Here is a 22,749-nt window from a genome sequence, read left to right as displayed (position 1 = left end):
ATGTAACACATGAGGCGCTGTAATAATTGGATTTACCAGTTATCACAAGTATGTTGTGCAACATTTGCAGTGTACAGCTGACACACTTTCCATGGATTCCTTTGATAAGTGGTCAGAATCCAATTGAGATTTCCATCAATTTCCTGCCTGGTGACCTTGATGACATACAAACCATCACAAATGTATGTCACAACTGTGACATGAATACCCTGCTGGACTATTGGACTATTGCCTCTCTGTATCCACTCACGCACACACACGGCAATGAGGGAGGAAAAGACTGAGAGATCTCTGGAGGTAGAAGCAGGATTTTGCTGTTTTACACAACATGGAAATAATCCATATGACTTTACTGAACACCCAGACACCAGGTTTCTCTTCTCCTTTGCAGGCAAAGACGTCAATCAGACAACATTAACTCTCTAAACTCAATAAGTGTCTCTGAAAAGCCATTATCATGTATGAGTCAGAATCTAGCAGCTTCTAAATGATCTTTGTCAGAACAATAGTTAGAAGCAAATGCTTGGAAAAAGGATGATTGTTATCTACAGCATCTTACAGCTCAACATGCAAACGCTCTGGAGGCTGTGATGCTGCTCGGAGCACTGAGCAGAAGCAGAAAAGAAGATAACAGATAAAAGAGAAAAGAAGGACTGAGAAACACTGTATGTTTCAAAACGTACAGTACGGCTGCTCTCAGCAAATGTTAGGAGCTGACCTGTGCATGCGTTGACATTTGGAATGAGGGTCTGAGCCAGACCGACTTTTTCTGGCATTTGATAAGATAAGAACCCAAAGAAAAGATGCTAATATCATATCCGACTATATGAGCATCTATTGTAAAGGGTGAAGGGAATCCTTGCAACCTTTGAAAAGTACCTAAAATGCATTTATGTGGGCATTTAAAATGCCATTTTCAATGTGCTTTATGTTATGTATTGCTTTATCCATATCTCAATACATGTTGTGTGGGTGTGTGTGTGTGAGGTGTGTGTGTGTGTGTGTGTGTGTGTGTCTGACCTCCACCCATCGTGCTGCAGGTAGCTGAAGGCGCCGTCGATGAGGCTGACGGTGAACTGTCCACCGGTGATGAAGAGGGTGTTAACCGTCACCAGCTGACCCCTGAGGTGGGGCGGAGAGGCCTCGGCGATGTACACTGGCACCGTCATAGAGGCAATACCTGCACAGCGGGGGGGAGAGAGGGGGAGACGGCACTCAGTGGGAGGTTGTGCTAAGCAGAGCGATTTGGCTCTAAGAGACTGTGTGTTGAACAGCAGATGCTGCTTGTTCTCAAAGGAAATGATTATATGAAAAGGAGTTAGTGTTATTTTTATGACATATAGTACTGTGCAACTTAGCCAGGCGTGAAGAAATGCTGTGAAGTAATAATGCTTTCAAAAATATAACATTTACAAAATGCAAAGACGAAGGGTGGTCACACCAAATACTGATGTGATAAACAACAACACGTAAAAGAAGATTATGAACTAAATCATGACCAAAACCGTACGATGGTGGTATTTTTACTAATAACAGTTACTTGAATTATTCCTGCTGTCTGCAGCTAAATGCTTATTTAAAATGACTTTGACCTTTGACCCTGACATCACCAACAGCGACAATGGCATCATGTGGATGTGAGGCGATCCCAAGAGACACAACAAACTCTACAGTGTGTCTCAGTAATGGGCTCTGTGATACTCTGATCTGGAAAACATCCATCCGGTCACACACACACACACAAACACACACACACACACACACAATAACCGTTTGCACATTCCCAACAACACACACTTTCAGTCACATGGACACACACACAGAACAAACACAGTGTGTTGGTCCAGGATGTATCTGACGAGGTGCCATGAGACCACAGCTTTCTGCAGCTGGCTCCCGATAAGCTCTATTAATAGTCTGCCTCTGCTTTCTACACCCCCCCTCCACCCTCCACCCTCCACCCTCCTCCCACCGACTCCCCTCTCTCCTCACCTCTCCTCCCTACTTGCCACGGCCCTGCCCTAGAAGGCCGCCGTGACTACGTGGCTACCTGTTGCTATGGCAACCACTTGCCGGGGGGGGGGGGGGGGGGGGGGGGAACCAGAGGCGCTGTCTCCGAGCGGGCACCTCAGTGTGGCAGCTCTTAGGAAGGGAAATCGATAACTAAGAGGAAGGAGGATTTCTTCTCCTCTTCCCTTTCTTTTTTTTTTTTTTTTTTCCTTTTACAAAACCTCCACAGAACAGAGTGCAGTGCTTTAGGAGAGGAACGCTCACAACTTGAGAACATTAACTAAACAAGAGACTGTACTGTGGGGAAAAACCCTGTGGTCAAGTATCTGCCTCTACTGCTCGGAGTTGAATGTCCAGACTAGAGGCCTGCTGTAGTTTTACAGTTCTCCTGCCTGCTGTTAACCCGCAGATATCAGTCTAGTCTTGATTCATATTGATTTCTTGACTGGGCAAGCATACCCTGAGGATTTGGAGTCAAGTGTTTATCTTAGTTATGGCTTAAAAAAGATTATCATCATCTGATGGCGGAAATCCGAGATCCAGATCACCGCCGAAATCTAATCAGCTGCTCTGTAGCATGAAGCCGTGAGAGATGCTGCTGAAAGACAGACATGAGGAAAACCTAACCTCTATGACATCGGCTGGAGTAGACCACTCACATAGTTCACTAATAGTACACTAATTTCAGGAGTAAATTCTGTGTGCTAGTTTTGTTATGTGCACAGTGGTACTGGGCAGAGCTACTGTAGAGTCATTAAGACCTGCACCAGTTTTAAGGTACAAAAAGGCATCATGTCATCTATAGTGCAGCAGTGTGGCTATTATGTGCTTTTAAAAGTTTTTAGACGAATATGGAGCTCCAAGAAATAACATATCAGGCTTTGGATACACTCACAGTCTTCATAACTTAGATCAATTCATTGCTGGTTTTGTTTGTATGGCATTTGTTGACAAGAAGAAGAATATAGAATATCATCTCATCAGGCTTTGGTTTTTTATTAATTTAATTTAATTAATTAATTCCAATTTTTTTTTATTAATTTCTTCTTTGAAGAAAAGAAGTCTAAATTAACCACTGTTGGGTTGGATGAATTTTAAAATGAATAACTGCATTAAGTAACTCTTTATTACTTTAAGATCTGTTGAACGTATTACTCCCAACACTTTGATAATGAAAACAAGTATAATCTTCTTTCCACCTGTAAGTTAAATCAAATACACAGAGGAAATTAAAACTACTTTATTTCAAATATGCATAATAATAATAACTGTGCATTGAAAAAAATATGCTATAGTTCGACATTGAAGATGTATTAATGATCGTGCATAGCATTTTGAGAAAAAAAACACTTCTTCCAAATCTGTCAGTCACATCTTCAGTGCCCTTCATTAAAGTTAGTGTTGTTGTCATGGAGTTGGTACAGTTTCTATGTAATGATTCAACAGGTAGCCAGAGCAGCAGACAGACTTCATTCTGATCCACGGAGCCGTTCATCAGACAGCAAACGCTGAAAAGCCCTGAAATCTGCTTTTGCTCCTTCCTGTCTGACGGCTATATTCTGACTGTGTGTTTGTATACTAACATGACATGATGCAGATGCACACACACAGATGGGCAATAACACAAACAAGTGTAAAGATCCTTGTCTGCTGTAACACCTCTATCGGTATTCACCTCGCACAGACAGACTTCCTCTGGCTTCTGGCTGTATTTTAGCCATATGTACCACCAGCTTGTCGCGGTCCAAGCCACGCCTGCTGCCAGCCCATATGCCTACGAGTGAGATACTACCGCGATGTTGTTGTTGTTGTTGTACTTACTGAGAAATGGATAGTTTTCATTTCTCATCCTGCTGCAGCTGGTGACAGGGAAAATATGTGAGAACCCATTAAAGCTAATAGTATCGCAGGGCATTGAAAAGGTCAAATACTGTTTGAGTTTAGTAATGATCTGAAATTGTGTTTTCAGCTGGGAATCTCCAGAGTCCGGCTTCACAGTCATTTTATCTTACACTGACATTTAAAATACAGTTTTTATTCATTTCTAAGCTGCTAATTCTATAATTTCACTTATATATTATATATTTTGCGTTTTGTGACTTTTTTGATGTTGCATGAAGAAAATTCTAGTATCTTTAGCCTCTATTGTAACTTCAAATATATATGAAATAATACGTTTGTTAATACTGCAAAATGGATGGCTAGCTTGACTAGCTAGCTGGTTGCCCCAGATGTTGATCCCAACGCAGTTAGCAAAGGTAGTTTATCCAGGAGCTTTAGTTTAACTGAAGTTTAACTGAAGTCAAAATCTCTACGTTGGAGGTGGGGAGAGCAAAATTAGCATGGTCCTTTAGGTACAACAGCTAATGCAGGTTGCTATTTTCTATGTTTACTTTTGTTGGGACTATTGGTATGACCACAAAAATGAGAATTACAACCCAGAATTTTTCCTTATTTTTATGTTTTTGTGATGGTGTCCATTGTTGATGACGATAAAATGTATCACGATCTGTGAATTTTCACGGCCCACTAGAGAACAAGAGCTAAGGACACTATACAAACGCTCTTATCCTACATCAGCATCATTACTTAAAGCACATATCTCGCACCAAGTGACATTATTTTAACCTCTAAAGACCGTACACATGCGTGGACATCACATTTTGGGTTATATTACCATAGTAGTTAATTCTGCTTAGCTGTGGCCGTATGGACATGTATGTGGGCAAAATTGTTGATATTTCATATTGTTTTTTGCACCGTGATTTTCAAAACATGTTCAAAATATGTTTTGTATGTGTTATAAATACATGCAAAAGCAGTCAGGAAAAAAAACTGCTATGTTCAGGGTGGAAATAAAGAGTTTTGCACAAAGGTGACTTTATTGTGTTTTCTGGAAATTAAGACTGATTGTCCACATATGTGGACATAATTTTTCTCTAAAACTACACCATGTAAAAAGATGATGCTTAGGTTTTATACTTATCAGGGTCCAATAAGCCCAAATAGCAAGGAGAAATAAAAAATGCGTATCAAACAAGAGCTCGGGTCTTAAGAAGTTAATACAATTCTCTGCTGGAACTCAAACTGCTCTGAAAACAAGTAAAAGTACCTGAACTAAAGGCTACATTTCCTCTCTCACCTGATAGTGAATGTGTGTTCCCTTTGTCGTTAATGAGCTCTACTTTCAGCACCAGGGACAGCTCCCAGCACTTATACACACACACGCTTGTACTTATATCTTTGTGGGGACAGCCCCTTACCCTGACCTGAACCATCACAACTAAATGCCTAACCCCAACCCCTTACCCTACCCCTGAGTCTTAACCCTCAAACGGCCCTTTGAAGTTGTCATGACCGGTCAAAATGTTCTCATTTCCAAAAAATGTCCTCACAATGCTGGTAAAATGCGCGCTCTCACAAAGTCAATGCATGGTCCTCACTATGTAGCAAGCATAAGAACTCTCTCTCTCACACATACACACACAAAACACACAGACACACTCTAAAGCCATTGTCTGGTCATGCTGAGCCTCAAAGCAACAAAGCACACTTAAACAAAGGATCTATGTGGTCTTGTGAAGGCAGCCTCTAGGCACGTAGTACAAAGACCGGCACTGACTGACTTGATCAGTGCAGGAGAAGCTTCCCTGGACCCTCCATCACTGTGATGCAGAGAAAACACAGGCAGGACATTTTCTGGTTCTAAGTAGCTGGATGTGATGAAGGAAGCTAATTAAAGACTAATGGAGGGTCGCTGAAAAGGCAGAATGAGAAAAAGAAAAAGCTCCTCCAGATAAAGCTGTTGTCAACTTTCAAACGGGTAAAGTGGTGCGAGTTTTGACTGAATTCAGTGGTAAAAGCAGGAGAGGTTGTGCCCCTGTGTAATTAGATTTAGCAAAGTGTGCCTAATTTCACACCGGACTGGGAGCAATATAGATTTGTTTGCTTAACGCAAGAACTCTGATTTTGGAGGAATTTGTGAAATTTGTCATACAAACTATGATTTAATGTTTTCATAAAACCATTTTGGAAAAAAAAAATGTCAAGCCTAAAACAACCACTTTCTCAAGCACTTGACATTTTAGTGATGTGATTTCCACATTACAACAATAATATGCACATAAACAAACTCCTCATTAAATCTTCACTTAGCTTCCACCTAGTTAGGATGAGAATTGTGACTTAATCATATAAGCCAGCAAATTAATTATCAAGCCTCCAGGTAGTAATTAAATGTTATCACGGTGTAATTAACGGCACTATTTTTATGCAGACCTTTCATCTGCTATTTCCAAAGACAAAACAATTCACCTATTTGCAACTGCTAGACAATTTAGCCATAACACATGATTACACACATGCTGTGAGAGTGACTATGTGTGAGGGAATAGATAAATAAATAAAGCTGAAGGCATCACAGCAGCTTCCTTTTAGGAATAAAGTGTTGTAGTTCTATCTAACTCTATTGTCTATATTAGCTCAGTGCAGATGTTTCCTATCTGCAGGTATGACGGCTGATACATGGCAGGAAAATAAAGCACAAAAATGCTACAGATATGTTTTGAAAACTTCTGGTTCACAGTTGTTAAAAAACAACTTTGAGGGAAACATTGTTTACGTCATGAGTTGTGCATTATCATAATTTAACGATTATTAAACTCAAAAATGCTATAATGGCCAAAATATTTAATTATTGCAAGTTTAATTTAAGCATTTTTATTGTCATTTTCAGGAAATAATTCATTGTGAAATGTATCTATTTCTGTTTCTTTAATAAAAGCTGCTAAAAAAAACATCCTAAAACAGAAAAAGCATCTAATACACTGTAAGAAGTCTTTCACCCAATATGTTGTTGTAACTTTAGATTGTAATTTGTTTTCACATGATAATGAACGTTTTCAATTTTTAACTTATGTTCATAAGTTAAGATGTGGATAACTCTTTGAGTTGTGTTGTACAAACAAAGGATAAAATTTCAATAAGTGAACTTGACTTAGTGTGGTGAGTTGTAGAGTATAAACCGGATCTTGTAACCGCACAGGAATATTACTGCGCGACACATATAGTGCTAGGAATGCAGACTTTCACATATAAAATAATATCTGGCCTTTTGATGAGTTAATGCGTGCTTCTAATATAAATCTTAATGTAACAACTTGAAAAAGGAGCTTGAGAAAAGTTAATCTGGACAAAACTGTCGACTTCGCGGAAGAATACTATCTACATCAGTCCGCCATACGGTCCTGGTACACTTTGCTGGAAAAAGCTGACGTGAGGACTCGTTTTCTTCCTTTCGTCGTGGAGTCCAGAAGCGCGTTGAATGTAAGGAAATGATATTTTACTTGTTTTTTAGCCAAATAAAATATATGCATTATATCACCTTAAGCCATGCACTGCACGCACATATAAATGTGGTTATATACTTTTTTCATGTCGAGTAAGCCATGTGGTGCTATTGCTAGCTTGGAGGGGGGACGGTTAGCTACTTGTAGAAATGTGGGTTTAAGTTATGTTTTTAAATCGATTGTAGTTTTTTAATGTATCCGCAATATAAATTAGAAAAACTGTTAATTTGCTCGAAATGCTCCTTTGTGCACAATAATGAGAATATTTCCTACAAATCGACTTTCAACGGTTTAGTTTTCCTCTTGGCCCCGTTTCGGGCGCGGGCGCGCACACGATTGCTAGACAATGAAAATTGACATTTTCATCACTTTATAAAAGTCACCTTTTTCATGCCTTTGGTGTTTGCATGTCTGCTCGTGTGACACGGCAGGAGCGAGGCAGATTCCGGGCTGGTCGAAGCGAAGAGGCACTGCAGTTTTACCAGAGGCTTGTGCCTGTAAAGGTAAAATTCTAACGTTGGCTTTTTACTGTTAAGCAAGTACTTTTACTACTTAAGCAATTGTTTTGATGCATACACAATTTCTGCGTTGTGTTAAATGTTACCGCGCGAGCACAGGCCATAGTCTGCGGTCACTGTGTAGGAGAGAGCCCCGTGCACCGCACGGAGGTTTGAACGTGACTCTGACCATGTGAAGCACTTACTCTATCTTATCTGTGTTTTGCCCAGTTTTATTTAAAATGTATGTTAATCGTTCATGCGGTCACTGTTATAGATGCATTGGTAATTCTGTTACTTGTCAATCTGAGGGTAGGTATGTGTTTATAGCATGCACATCGATGTACATGTCTTGGTGAACATCGCACGTTCACGCCTCGATTGACGATGCGCGTTCACGGAGATCTAGAAGTGCAGTATTAAAATTCTCCTGCACTGTAGGAGTGAGGAGAGTGGAGAGGATACAAAAATACGAAAATTATAAAGGCTTTAATATTTATTGTACTGATAAAATGTATACATCATTTCTATTTTTCTTGAACACATACAAGTTTACCTAAGCAGCACAAATCAGCTTTGTCTTCAATTTACCTTGCTATATTGTGCAAAACTGAACATGTTAAAGTATATGGCTATGAAAAGGTTTTGGCACCGTTAATATCAGATATTCAATATATAAATAATTCAAATAGGCATTGTTTCAGCCACACATGTCTGCTTTATCCTTGAACCTTTTACAGCCCACTATGTCAAGCATTTGAGGAGTTATCGCTTGAAGAAAAGCCTGTCTCCTTGTCTTCTAGTTCAAAAGGAAGAACTCAATGACTACATTCCTCTTGTTGCATACTTCATTCGAGGCTGCCTTCTGATGACGCCCAGAACCTTCTTGCTGAAGTAAATGTAAGTCATTTTTGATTTATTTTTGTATTATTTTTTGCTTACTATTAATGAAAAACTATTAAATCTGTTAAAGCAGAAAACACTGACTTGCTACAGAAAAGAAACAGAGTAAAGGCAGTCAAAAAAAGTAGACATCCGAGGCACTCTGGTGACCAGAGTGCTTTTGTGACATGGATAGCCAATGTGTTTCAACACAAGTAACTTTTTGGCAGTTTAAACTGTCCTGACATTGGTGTCAAAACACATTGTCTATCCATGTGACAATAAAAGGTTCTTAACTTTTTCACCTTACCTCACCTTACTGTTGTTAGTCTATTTGTTACTTTAGCAAGTCAGTGTTTTAACTCTGTTTTTATTTTTCCATAGCTGAGACAATCCACAATGCTACTACGAGTAATCCTATCCCCAAATGACATAAGGCGCCTGACCATTGAAGAGAGACCACCTACTGTTGACAAACTTTACGAGATACTCCGAAAGAATTTTGGATTAAGGGGTAGCTTTTGTTTACAGTTTGAGGACCCTGACTTCAATAATGAGCTCTGCAATTTGCAAGATATACAAGAACTTCCTGTGGACCGAGCAACATTGAAAGTGCTCCTTACTGCTGATCCAGGAGAAAGCTCTGACTCCACACTGAACACAGGAAGCTAGTCAAGCCCCTCTATTGGTAGCGTGGATTTGGCTGAGTGGCCTGACCCTTACCCGATACCTCAGTTCTCCTATGACCATGAGCTCAAGTTGAAAGAAGCCAATGCAAGATATGCAAAGGATGGACTCCTGATGGAGGTACCCAAAGCAATGAAGTCAGACATTCTAGATACTCTTGCAGATGGTATGTGTAAAATTAGTCCATATCCTGAAAATCATCATTATAAGTTGGTGGCAAGGGCACTTGTGGACAAACATCCGGGCTTGAGGGATCCTGGGTCCCCAGCAGGATGGTATTCATGGGTCTATAGCCTTAAGTATAAGCTTGGAAACTTTCGTCGTGACTTGGCTGATGCTGGACTTCCAGAAGTGGTTGTGAACAAGTGAAAAGAAGGGCAGGCTAAAAGAAAAGTCAAGAAGTCTAAAAAAGGCGAAGTTCACTTTTGTCCACAGCTACAAGAAGGTGACAGTGTAGAAGCAATGGAGGAACCACTAATTACTGAAGTTCGCAACCGATGGCCAGCATTGCTTCAAGAAAGACAGGTAGTGTAACTGCTTACAGTTCATAAAAATCATGTTTTGTGTGCTTGCCAGTATAAATTATTTTTCATTTTGTTCTTAGATAAAAGCTGAATTTCAAAGAGTTGCTGCAAAAGAACTGCTGCCTTCATTTCTGGATGGCCTTGATGAAGTTGTTCCTCGGCTGCTTCAACTCTACAAATCTTCATGCAAGTCTGGAAGGTGTCGCTCCTTGTGTGACATTTTGACCTCCCTTGAGAAAGATGTAAGTCAGGGTTTCAGCGCGCATTACGAAGCATTAAAAGTCATTAAATGAGTTCTGCCAAAATTAAGGCCATAAATGTCTTTAAAAAGCATTAGATTGGATTCTAACAGGCATTAAATCTAAATTTCTTTGAAAAATAGTATCATTGCCCCACTTTTTTGGTCCAAATGTTCATACAAGATTATGGTTCGAAACATAACTGCAGGTTTTGATGAAATTCTGTAAATTTTCAGTCACTTTCAATTGTCTGTTTTACACAAAGTTTTGCTCAAAGCCTGTTGAATCAAATTTTCTTCAGAATATCTACATTTGTTTCGAGATACGTGAGGGCATTCCGTAGTGAATACAACGGAGCTTGATGGTATTTGCTGCTCCGCCCCTCAAAACTAATCAAATACGCAACCCCACGACTTCAAAACACTCGTGTGGACAAGTTGTCACCTACACATTCACGGCGCTACAAAAAAGTAATGTGAAATTATAAAATAGGGTTGTTTTCGAGTAAAATGCATTGCCGTAACTACATTCCAAACGCTAGGCGGAGTGATTTCAAAGAAAGTAGTTCAGAGTATCTCAGACATGAGTAAAATTTCACTCAATCTTAACGTCAAAGATTTTGTTATGTTTTCTAATCCGTAACAGCACCTCTTTCATTTTTATTTCTCCAGGCCCATTCTGACCATCTGGATGAAGCGTTGAAGAGAATGGAACTTGGACTGCTTATTGCCTATGAAGAGGAGAAGGATGCTGTGCCACATCAGGTCTTTGATGTTGCCGTTGTGGTCGAAGAAAGCATAGTGATTCACCGCGAGAAAAGTGTAGCATGTGGTGTGGCAATGCTGATGGGTGTCATCTATGTCGTAAACCTGGAATATCCCTCAGCAATGAAGTACACGTTCGAGTTTCTGCAAAAGGTCATCATGAAAATCAAACCAGAACAGGCCTCTGCCAGAATACATGGACTGCACAATAAAATACTGAGGTACAAAATGTAACTGTTTCATAGGTAAATCCTGTTGCATCTTTTCCTGCTCACTGTTCTGAGCCATTTTAGGATTTGAAATGTTTTATAGCAGGCCTGTTTAATTGTCCCCTTTTAGATACATGTTGACTAGTTTTAAAACCTGGCATTTTTTAATATACCAGTGGTTCCCAAAGTGGCCTCAGAGGCACTGCAGGTGTGCTCCAAGCTTGTCTAGAATACAAGAGCATATGAAAAAATGTTGTTTGAAAGATTAAATATTTTTGCAAAAATGTTCTACTTAAGGCGAGACACGTCAGGTGAAAACATCGATGTTCATGGGCTCACTTTCTCAAAATAAAGTTTTCCTTACACTCTTGCAACAAGATCTCCACTTTTGTAGCACTTACAGGCTCCAAATGTTCCAGTCTTGTACTTAAGAGTTATTTTCAGTGGCTTAATGTTTAATTCCTGCCTGAGTTATTGAATTCAGAGCCCCAAAAAAAGAGGCAAAATTTTAATTTTTACAGGTTTTCTCACAAATAACTAACTTGTTCAAAAAAGATCTAAAATCCCTGCTGAAAAAAATCTTTAACTAATATACCAACAAAATAAAAATTAAATTTAAAACTGTCTCAATCCATTTAGATTTTGTCGCTGAAAATAAATTAAATTTTGGCCATTTTCATCCCTAAAATGACTTTTTATATGAAAACATAAAATTACAGAAAACATACAGTAATTTACTCATTTATGTCAATTATCTACAACAAAAGTTTCAAATTGATATCTATACATTTATTTTTTCCTATTCATCTGCAGTATCTCGCCTAAAAATTTGTATTTGGCCTACAGCTTTTGCAATTTTGTCCTTTATAAGCACTTAGAGACTTGTTCTGTTCAACTTTAGAAAATAAAAAAAAATCTTTTGACTACTTGTCTATTGTGAATTATTTACAAAGCCTGTTTGTCAACAGGAATTACAACTATACATTCTTTTAACAAATGTAGGTTAGTTCAGTTTTTGCCATAAAAATATAAGTTCTCCTAACATTAGACTGTAAGTGGTGCCAATATTGAAAAAAGTAGTATTATGTGTCCAATTAGCAAATATATTTGGTTTCACTCAACTGCAGTGAATGAGTTCAGATTTATTCACAACTTAACCTACTATGTTGTTCAAAGCCAAAACATTGTTTTCTTTCAACAACAGTTTATAGGTTAACAATTCTTTCAACTTAAGCTGGTGAGTTTAACAAACGCACAAACTTGCATTAATATGAAGAAGTAATATAAGTTTATTGTTGGCACAACATAACTTGTTTGTTGGCAAGAACTTAAACTGTTAAGTTGTAACAATTTACAGCAATACATTTTGGACCACTTATAACTTGCTTGCTTTATTTGATTGAAAAGATATCGGTATGCTCAAAGAACTCAGCTCTTTGTGGCAAAAACTCAACAAAGACTTTTAAGTTAAATGACCTTATTTTTTCTTACAGTGTACCCGAGCCAGCCAGCAGTAAACATGCTAGCAGACTGATTATTATACTTAATTATAAAATAATTCATTCCACATCGCAAATCGCACTTCCAAGACGGCTAACAAGAGAAGGTTTCTCCTCCAAGATTGAAATGTCTTTCTACAAATAGCAGCAAGAAAAGCTCTTAATTCAATTGAAATTGCCAAGTTATCTAATGAAGCCCTGTCAATCCTAACAGTCTGGTTCAATACCATCAGAGTAGCAATGGCAACAACAGTCCTTGTGCTCAGGCAAAGGTCAGATCAACAATAAGGGAGCAGACAAAACAGTGGCTTCTGGGTAAAAATACAGGGAGGCAGGGCTTGGCAGCGTATGGCCTTTCCTGGTTTGACGAACAGCTCCGATGACCTTTTCGGCCAGTTCGGTTCAGAAATGCTAAATAACTCTCTTCTTACTGAGAACCGGCGGTCATATTAATGTGAGAGTGCAGGTGACAGGCAAGGCTGGAATAATTGCATGCAATGAGAAATGTTTCCTTATTAGCGTATCTGTTGGCTAATTGTGGTCCCAGAATGTGTTTCATTACCCATCAGGGCCGGCTCGTGCATGCTTGTGTAATGAAGATGGCTGCATGGGAAAAGATTGTGATGGCAGAAGAGGAGGAGATACTTATAATGAAACAGCCACTTATAATATAGCTGCTGAAATGACCTGGATGATTAGTTTCTTCCCCATATTAGCAATCAGTGTGTGTAAATGAGCTGCAGCATTTTCAATCCTCATTTCACGTGTTTGTTGGCGAAGACAATATAATTTCCTCCTTTTTCGTAATAAAAAAACATTCATTTTCTTTGCCTCACGTTTCATTAACTGTGCCTCTGAAAAAACACACCAGAGTGGCTTTACTGCCATGTTAGTTTGTGCTGATAAGGCACCCATCTCAGTAAAAATGAGTGGCTGGTGTCTGTTCATCAACTATGTGTACGTCACAATGTAAAATCTGTGATAGAAAATAATTATTTTTCATTTCTATCAGCAACAGGTGTGCAAGTATTATTAGCAGACTACAGAATCAAACACACACCAGAAAGTCTTAAACTGAAGCAAGCAGAACCAATTTAACTAATTCCATGAACTGTAATTTAGATTTCAGGGTGCATCTAAAACTCCTTTTCATTATTGATTAATCTGTTGATTAGTTTTACGATGAATCCATTAATTGTTTAGTCTATAAAATGCTAACAGTAGTCAAAAATGCACATTACATTTTCTCAGAGCCCAAGTTGACATCTTCAAATAATTTGTTTTGTCCAACCAACAATATAAAATTATGTAACATACAAATACATTCATTCACATGTATATAAAAGCAAACCCTCATGCTTTAACTAAAGCAAACCATAAATGTTTTGTGTTACACTACAGTGATATAAGAATAACCCAAATCATTAATGATTATTTAAATAATTTTCTTGTTGATCGACGAATCAAATAAATACTGTAACTAATTGTGCTATGTGTCTTTGTCCTCCACCATTTTTGGTTTTATTTCATGCAGCCGTGCAACAGGTGGATCCAACAGTTCCCATAATGCATCTTAATAGCGTCTCTTTACCAGACTTGCTCTGCTCTATAAAAGGTCACGTCTTGCGAGCTCTTCGTCCCCAGTTTGTTGCTCAGGCTCTCTGCTCTAAACGCGTCGTCTCCGAACCCAAACCAAGATAAATAAGAGATAATCCTTTATCAGACTTTAGAAAGCTTCTGCAGAGCCACAGAGCAGATTATTCAGCAGTTCTCCCAGGCTGAGTGGTGCTCTCCATGACAAGTAAACTGATAAGGTTTCATTCAGGTGATTTAAAACAAGTGCATGAAGTGTGCAAGAGGACATAATGGATGGAGTTCAAGGGGTTGGCATATTTGAATATGGGAGGGATGATTATATAAACATGCTCACATTTCTGTAATCCTGTTTGGGAAAATTGGTGTGATTAGAACCATTTGTCTAATTTACAGTTACTCTATTCTATTTATTTCCGTCATACAAAGCAGCAGCAGTTTCTCTACCAGAACTCAAACATGTTTTTGTAAAATTCCCAGTAATTTCTCCAGTTGACTGCACAGAGAAAACAAGTTTGGAGAATTACAGCACAGGAAATACAGGAGATAAGAAAGCAGCAAGAATTGTCACCTTTGCTCAACCAGCCTTCGCTGAAGAATAAAAGCTTAATAAAAGGTTTTGAGCTTCTGCTGACAGGGAACCTGGAGATGTTACGGCTCATTTTCAATCCTTTACAAGACTCGTCATTCCCTGATTTGCTTAATTCTTGTCCAGTAAGAACAGCATTTTCACCACAAGCTAAATAATCCATGACAGGAAACATGAAGCTTTAATTCACTTTGACTTCTAATCGAATTGTAGCCAGTTTGAGTGTTTTTCATAGCAGCACTTCCTGCCAATCACCTGATTCCCCACAAGATCAAAACAAACTTCACTGTCACACCACGGCTTCCTAACTTTAACAGCCAAAACAAAAAGTCACTCTGCATCCAACAGCATGTGTAGACAGGAATATTCCCGGCATTTCCCTTTAATCACTTTCTTTTTCCCTACACAGTCCCACTTGGTGAAGAGTTAATCAAAGCACATTCATCATGAAAATCCCTGGTGGCAAGATAATAAACATATGCTAATGATACTATGGTTGGTTTGTATATCTCACAACAAGGATCCAGATTACAGCCATTTATCACAAGAAGGATTAGAAATGGTACTAAAATGGGTCTGCAGGCAAGTCTGGAAACAAACATTAATACTAAACAGCTTTAGCTTGTAGAAGATGTAAACACTGAGCGTTTTCCTTTGGTCAGGGATGTTTATTAAAGGATTAAGCCTCCTCTCCGATCCCTGAGGTTGACTAAGGACTGAAAATGGTCTGCGACCCCTCCATGCATTACTGTGGAGAGCGCTGACTGCTCTCAGAGGAGGCAGCGGGCGAGTGGCGCTCAGGCTGGAAAGCCAGTTTTAACAGCCTTTTCCACAGAGGATGTGACTCATGAGCACCAGCAGCCACTATAAATAATTTGGGGTACATTGAATTCTGATCAAAAGGCGCGTTGCATGTAAAAGCATGCAGAGAGCGGAGGGAGGAACAGCCGGAGAGAGGGATGATTGAAGATAAGAGGAAACACAGAGTGAAAAATGTTCATGTGGGGAAGGAAACAGCAGAAAGGGAGCGAGTGAAGGTACCAGCCAATCAGATAAATGCAACTCTGACATTACAAAAGCCAAATTATTGACACTGAAAGCCTCCTGTGCCCTTTGTAGGCTCATCTTGGCTTCTTTTTTCGAGCGTGCTGTGATGATATCCGAGTCTTATTCAGAGTCAGTCTTCCCCTCTCGCTATAATGGTACCCAGCGAAGTCTAATAATAACCTTAACGATGCTAATAACAAAGACAGCGAGTTGTCTAGCAGCCAGTGGCATGCAGCCTGAGCAAGCAGTAGGAGCACGCTGTGTAATTAGAAGCTGTGAGTAATTGCAAATATCAGGCCTGAGGCAAGGGGGGGGGGGGGGGGGGGGGGGAGGCAGGGAGGAGAGGGAGACAGGGACAAAAGCCTCTCAGTGTGAGGGGAGAAAGTGGGCTTTCACACCTGTGACCTTAAGGTGGACTTGTGACCTCTGACCTCTCTGATTGAGAGCAAGGGCAGGGGTCATGTTAAGGGAGAATTCAATAAAGTATCATATATTATTATTCTTATTAGTGCTGCCAGAGGGGGGGGGGACTTTCACTGGTGTCTAATTATGAGCTAATTTAAAACTAATGCTTAATCAAGTGGACTTGTTTTCTCAGAAACTCTAATCTGTGGGGTTAAATATTCTATTTTCCCTTAAACTGATGAAAATGCTCCACCAGACATGCAGGTTAATGACAGACTGGAGGCTCAGTGGGCATGCTGAACACATGTCTTACCCAGCCCCACTCCCACGATGAGCCTCCCCGCCAGGAGAACCTCCTTGCCGGGGGCGGCGCTTAGCACGATCCCCCCGACGGTGAAGAAGAAGCTGGCCAGCAGGATGCACACCCTGCGCCCGAAGAGCCCGTTGAGGAAGCCGCCCAGCAGCGCGGACAGGGCGGCCGCGGCCACAGTACTTGAGATGAGCACCTCCTGCCACAGGGCACTCAGGTCCAGCTCCTTCTTCAGCAGGAGCATCGCCCCGGAGATCACCCCGGTGTCGTAGCCGAACAGGAAGCCCCCCATGGCGGAGAAGGCGGCCAGGACGTAGACGAAGCCGGGCGTGACATCCTGCTGGAACTGCTTGCGCGCAGCCCGCTCCAGGTCCCCGGTGGAGGAGGTGGAGGGCGCAGCCGGGGCACCGGCGGTGGAGGCGGAGGCGGAGGCGCCCTGGCTGCTGATGCTGGCGCTGGACGGAGCCTTGATGAGACTCCGCTCTCCTCCATCGTTCACTTTCTTCCACCGCTCGCCCATCAGGTTGCTCATACTCCGGAGGTTGTAGTCATGATCGACCTGCTTTCGCGACATATGGGAAACACACCACCGGACAGGGCTGCTGAGTTGTATTTGATGCTTTAAAAAGAAAAAAGAAAACAAAAAACTAATCCACCCCCCCTCCCTCGATGTGCAGCCACTGAGCCACTCCCTGGTGAAACGCTGGCCGCGGAGTAAAGTTGTTCTCCAGCCTTGTGTGCATCAGTGCATCACATCCCTGTGGTCCTGATGGGAGAGTTGAGGAAGAGGAGGAAAGGTGAGATAGGAGGAGTGTAGTGGAGCAGCTCGTCACCACCAGCGTCGGCATGACGCAAAGAAATATTGTTTTGAAAGCATGATGCTGGGGTGGAGAGAGTGGGTCATGTGTGGGGAGCCTTTAGTCTGCTGCAATCCTGATCAATCAAGCAGATTATTTATTAAAGGTAGAAAACTGCAGAGATCAATGAGCCCAATGAGAAACACCATGAGGGCAATTAGGGTGTGCATGTGTTTTAAAATCTAACAAAGTCTTGCTACAACAAAAAGATACTTACAAATGTAAGATAACATAAGCTATATAAATATAAAACGACAGCAGCCATGTCTATGTATAGAAACACATCTCAAAGATCACCTGTTACTGTACAACAGGCTGCTTCAGGTGTAATAGGAAAAAGGATGCACCCTGCAGGACTGACTGCAGCATTACAGCTCCATGTGTCTGGAGAACAGGTTGGCTGACTCTCACAATAATCTAGATTTGGAGCGACTGTATCAGACTTTTACAGAATCACCATTACTACAGCGGCTGCACCCACAACCCCACGAGCTGAGAGAATAGGGCGACAACTAACAAGTATTTTTACTTCTGAATAACCCGTCGTTAATCACTTGGTCTATAAAAAGTAAAAAAAAATGGTGAATTTTGCAAAATCCAAGCTGATGTCTTCAATGATCCTCTATTTAAACTGATCAACTCTACTATCACATGAGACAAAGCAGTAAATCCTCACGTGAGGAACGTTTAAGTCCATGAATCGATTGTCAGACTCGTCTAAACGCCAAACGCTAGTCGTTAAAGACTGAACAAAAGACCTCCATGACCTCCTGAAGCCCTCATGTTCACCACTCTGCCCTTCACACTCTGTCGTTACGTTACCATGACATATCTTCTCCTTTATTGATCAGGGGTTAAAAACACAAGTGATCTCCGTGGGTGAACCAGCTGCGTGGCTGCGGCCTGGAGAAATGACTTGGCTGCTTATGCGTTCACGTGCAGAGGGGATCAATATGTGGACAGTGGTGTCACACAAAACGGAGAATGAGTAGCGCCTGATAATGGCTCATGGTCGAGCCCATTAGAGAGGAGGACAATAATGGCACACGTTTCCTGTAGACATGGTGCTGTACACGGTTTTATGGTGAGAATCATTAATGTGTCCTCTGGGGAGGGAAGCTCCCTCGTGACTGATGCTAGTGGTGGGACCTGAGGGTGGTGATGTACGTCAGTCAGTCTGTCCATCCATCAAACACTAGACAACCAAGAGCCAGGCTGTCTAAAATTCAGTGTGAATACACACAGCTAAAGTTCTACACACTCTATGTATAAATATAGAAAACATCCACAGAGGATGAAGCCGCCTCTTTCCCCCTTCAGCAGGTCACCCAATGTCTCATTACCTCATAATCTGTGTCACTTCACATTTTATTGCTGAGAGGAAAAATAAATGTAGTGTAACTAATATAATCTGAGCTGTGAGTAGGGGTGCGGCGCTCTTATGGCCTCCTACACCTGCACACGAAGCTCAAAAGGCGTCGGTTATAGACTTCATTTGAAGATACAAGGGCTCCCCCCGCTGGCTGTGTGCGATAATATAGATGTTAGTATGTAAGGTCACTCTTCCTGCTCCTGTATCGACTCTTCCTGCTCCTGTGGGGGTGGAAGGATGCACAAAACGCAGGACCCCTTATGAGAAGCAACACCTAATAGATGGCACAAGAGCTCATGAGCTAATCATAAGACACGTCTCCATACAATTACCTGATACATACAGCAACTCCACCTGACAGGCATATTAATATGACACACAGAGGTTGAATACAGTTCAGTAGAAGGAGAAGCATAATTAGTGATCTCCACTGAGGGCTCAGACAGACACAGTTCAGTCCTGTCACACTCAGTTATAATGCTCAGGTTGATTTTCCCCCTGTGCTGTGGTCTCTGCAGCTCTCACAACAACAACAAAAAAAAAAAAAAAAAAAATAATATATATATATATATATATATATCAAATCAGTATGACAAGAGAATAAGATGGTTGATAATTAGTTTATTCATTTGGTTCTATGCACTTTATAAATCATTAAAAAAGTTGTGAGGCCACATTTATCTGTGCTGTTAAGCCCTGGATCTCATTATTGGTGATCTAACGTACTTTGTCTTCACCATCAGCCAGAATTTATACCTGCATGTCTTAATAGTCAAAACATATCATTTAGTAAATACCAGATTCATACACGGAGGCTTTGACAGTATTTGTTCCTTGACATTTTCAACACGCTATCAGCAGCCTTCTTCATTATTATGGCAGCTGCTGCCGTGACATGAACTAAAAGAGGGTAATTAAATGCACATCAGGTAGATACCAGGCTATCAGAAGACCGCATCAATAAAAACATGATGCTTTTCCATTTTTGCTAGCAGGATGTTTTAGACACGATTATTTCACATGAATTTATGTTGTTTGATGTTTCTATATTCCCAACTTCTCTCTATGCACAGCGCTGCTTTCATGTACTTTATTGAACTGCTAATGATCATCTGGATGCTTTATGACCGTGGTTGATGGTTAACCAAGCCTGGCGTCCTAGACCAGTGGTTCTCAGCTGGTCTGGCTGCGGGAGACACCATCACCCCTTAATGACAAGCATCGACCCAAATCGAGGAAAACTTTCAACTTCTCACATGTATTTAATGAAAAGATCTCAGTATGCCAACACAAACACAATGATAAACCAAAACGAGCAGCAGGTGGTGACACTCAATTACCTGCATTTGAGTTAAAACCAAAAACTGCATCTTAGGGACTCAAGGTTTCAAGAATATTAACCCTTTCATACACAGAGGTCACTACACTGTGCAGCTATTCAAAAGCTGTTTTCTTGTATATGCATGACTTTTGATGGCATAGTTGCACATCAGCCACTACAGTGGAAGCTACTGCATCATCTCATATACTGCTACCCAGTGGGAAGCCATTGCAAGAGGAAAAAAAAAAAAAAAAGAGTGAAACCAAGATGGCCGACAGACAGACAGAAACACCAAGTTGCTCATTTTTTTCTGTTCAAACCTTCTATAAAAAGAAACCCTTGCAGGTAAGAAACACATGGGGACATCAAGTACAAACATGAAATAAAAAAGTGCAACTGCTGAGAAGTATTTTGAAAAAGACTCAAATTCTGTAGCTTTAGCTGAGAATCCTCACTCACTGTGATGACCAAGTCTGCACTATGGGAAACATTCAGTTTCTTCAGAAGCAGCTTTTATCTACACACTCAAAATAAATCAGACAAAAAGTGCAATTCAAAAAGATTCAAGTATACAAAATTAACTTTTCCTCTGATTAAACATTAAGCAGCACTCACTTCATCCTCAGGTGAAACAGCTCGCTGCACAACTCTGAGGTTTTTGTCCTCCTTTGTCCTCAATGGAAGAAAATCCAGATCTCATGTAGTTGATGTCTTACTTTTGCTCAATTAGCATGAAAACAAACTTTGCGGCTCTTCTTCTATGCTGTGAAAAGGCGGGTGTCAATTAACATTACAGGGCATGATCGCCACCTACTGTTAAAGAGTGTGAATGGACCCTTCAGAATAAAAGCACAGGATTTCTTAACTTTTTTTTTCCCAGGCAAAGGCCCACGACCAACCTTTGGGTCGCGACCCACCAGTTGAGAATCACTGTCCTAGAGCTTGCCCACTCACTGGTGTGCATGATGTATAAATATACGTGTGCTTCCCATTTCTTAAGCGTGTTGACCAGATGAAGTTCCACGTAGGATCGAAACGTTATCAGTAATAAAAAGTGTGTGCAGGTTTAACCTTTCTTTTTTTTTTAATATAAAACACCCAGTTGTCTTTATGTGAGTTACTAACAAATGGTGATGTGTGTTCACACTTTACAACAAGGCTCCCTTTTGCCAGCTATAAATGTTAGTAAGTCATTAGTAAGATTAATTAATGATTAAACAGTGACCTAATTATAAACCATTATATATGTGAGGAAAGCTCACAGATTGACCTGCATGTGTCAGATCACCACCACCATCTATCTGTCCTCTATAAATGTCACAGCTATAAACCAAACTGTAAACCACCTCACAACAGGCTCTTTCCAAATGAAACAATATGCTGTTTAGGAAGGAACATAATGTAGAGATGGTGATCTTAATTCACAGAAAATCACATAGTAACACCTCAGGAAATGTGTTTTTTCCATGTTTTCAATGTGTTGTTACCAGCTTGCTTGTTTCCTGTCTGGACTGAATGGGGCTTAAACTCTAAACCAGACAAGAGCTGCCGTCGAGTCCCTGCTTCATGTGGCCTATGTGCTGCTTGCTGCCAGATATTACTCACAGAGCTCTGCAGCTAGAGAGGAAGGCACGGCTGGAAAAAAACCCTGAGTATAGATGATAGTATAGATCCTGAAGGGCTGTCAGATTCTTGGTGATTTTAAGGAGAACCCAACCCTCTCTCTGAGAAACGAGGCGTGCAATAAAAACTGTGTTGTAGCAACAGTCATGAACAAGGAAACACATTGGTGGTTTGGTTTCTTACTGTCGAGCCAAAAAGGGCCGAGTATTGACAACTAAAGTTTACTAAAGGAACTAAAGCAAACACAGGTGTCATTCATATCATCAGTAACAGAGGCCTTTTTCAACAAAATGTTTTTACTGACACTATAGTGATGTTTCAGTTTTTAAGCTCAATAAGAACAACTTTGGTGGAGCAGGTGTGACTGACTGATGTACCTATAGTCTTTGCATAAAAATAAATCCTTGTAGCTGCAGATCAAATCTTTAAATCCCTCCTGGTTTTTTTCCTTCAGCTCTAAAATAACTAACTACATCCTGGTTCAGGCTCCCTGCTCATTTACTCATTTTGTTATTTTGTCATTGTTCCGCTTGTCCTCTATTAACCGGTAAAGTATTGTATAGTTCACCAGTGTTTGCCAAAAGTTTGCATCCCTCTTTGGTTCTAATAGCCCAAACAGGACTTAATATTTTACCCATTATGTGTGAGGTTGGTGACGCATATATTATCATTTCTGGCAAGAAGCATTAGGTTTAAAGAAATAAAAGAATAAAGTTCAAGTTCAAGTCTCACACTGTCCTTTATCAGTTTTATTGTTCAGATCAAGACCTCTCTGTAGCACATCTTAGTATTTATCAGGTGGACTGCTATTAAATCATGGAACAGATTTAGCTGTTGCTTTAACTTTAGCTGTAAATGCAGCACGATAAGCAGGATATGCTTCAAAAGATGCTGTTTTTCCTGCATCATTTCCACGTTTCTGCTCAGACCATTTGGTTTAATGTTTAATCTAATTTCATTTTTTAATCTAGTT

At 40.4% G+C, this 22,749-nt stretch overlaps 1 protein-coding gene across 1 annotated transcript in view; it reads right to left on the bottom strand.

Annotated features, from left to right (window-relative positions):
* Window positions 1–17,346, bottom strand: part of LOC139221903 (proton myo-inositol cotransporter-like) — a 62,203-nt gene extending 44,857 nt beyond the window's left edge. Inside the window, exons 1-2 of the mRNA XM_070853854.1 lie at window positions 16,607–17,346; window positions 1,021–1,180 (exon numbers count right to left, since the gene is read on the bottom strand). Coding sequence (XP_070709955.1) covers window positions 1,021–1,180; window positions 16,607–17,177 — 731 coding nt within the window. The 5' untranslated portion in view covers window positions 17,178–17,346. The remainder of the gene's footprint in view (window positions 1–1,020; window positions 1,181–16,606) is intronic.
* Between the last annotated feature and the right edge of the window lie 5,403 nt (window positions 17,347–22,749).

The sequence above is a fragment of the Pempheris klunzingeri genome, chromosome 22 (assembly GCF_042242105.1).
Source record: "Pempheris klunzingeri isolate RE-2024b chromosome 22, fPemKlu1.hap1, whole genome shotgun sequence".
Taxonomy (NCBI): Eukaryota; Metazoa; Chordata; class Actinopteri; order Acropomatiformes; family Pempheridae; genus Pempheris; species Pempheris klunzingeri.
Note: the sequence above shows the minus strand (reverse complement) of the source record. Positions and strands in the feature narration are given on the sequence as shown.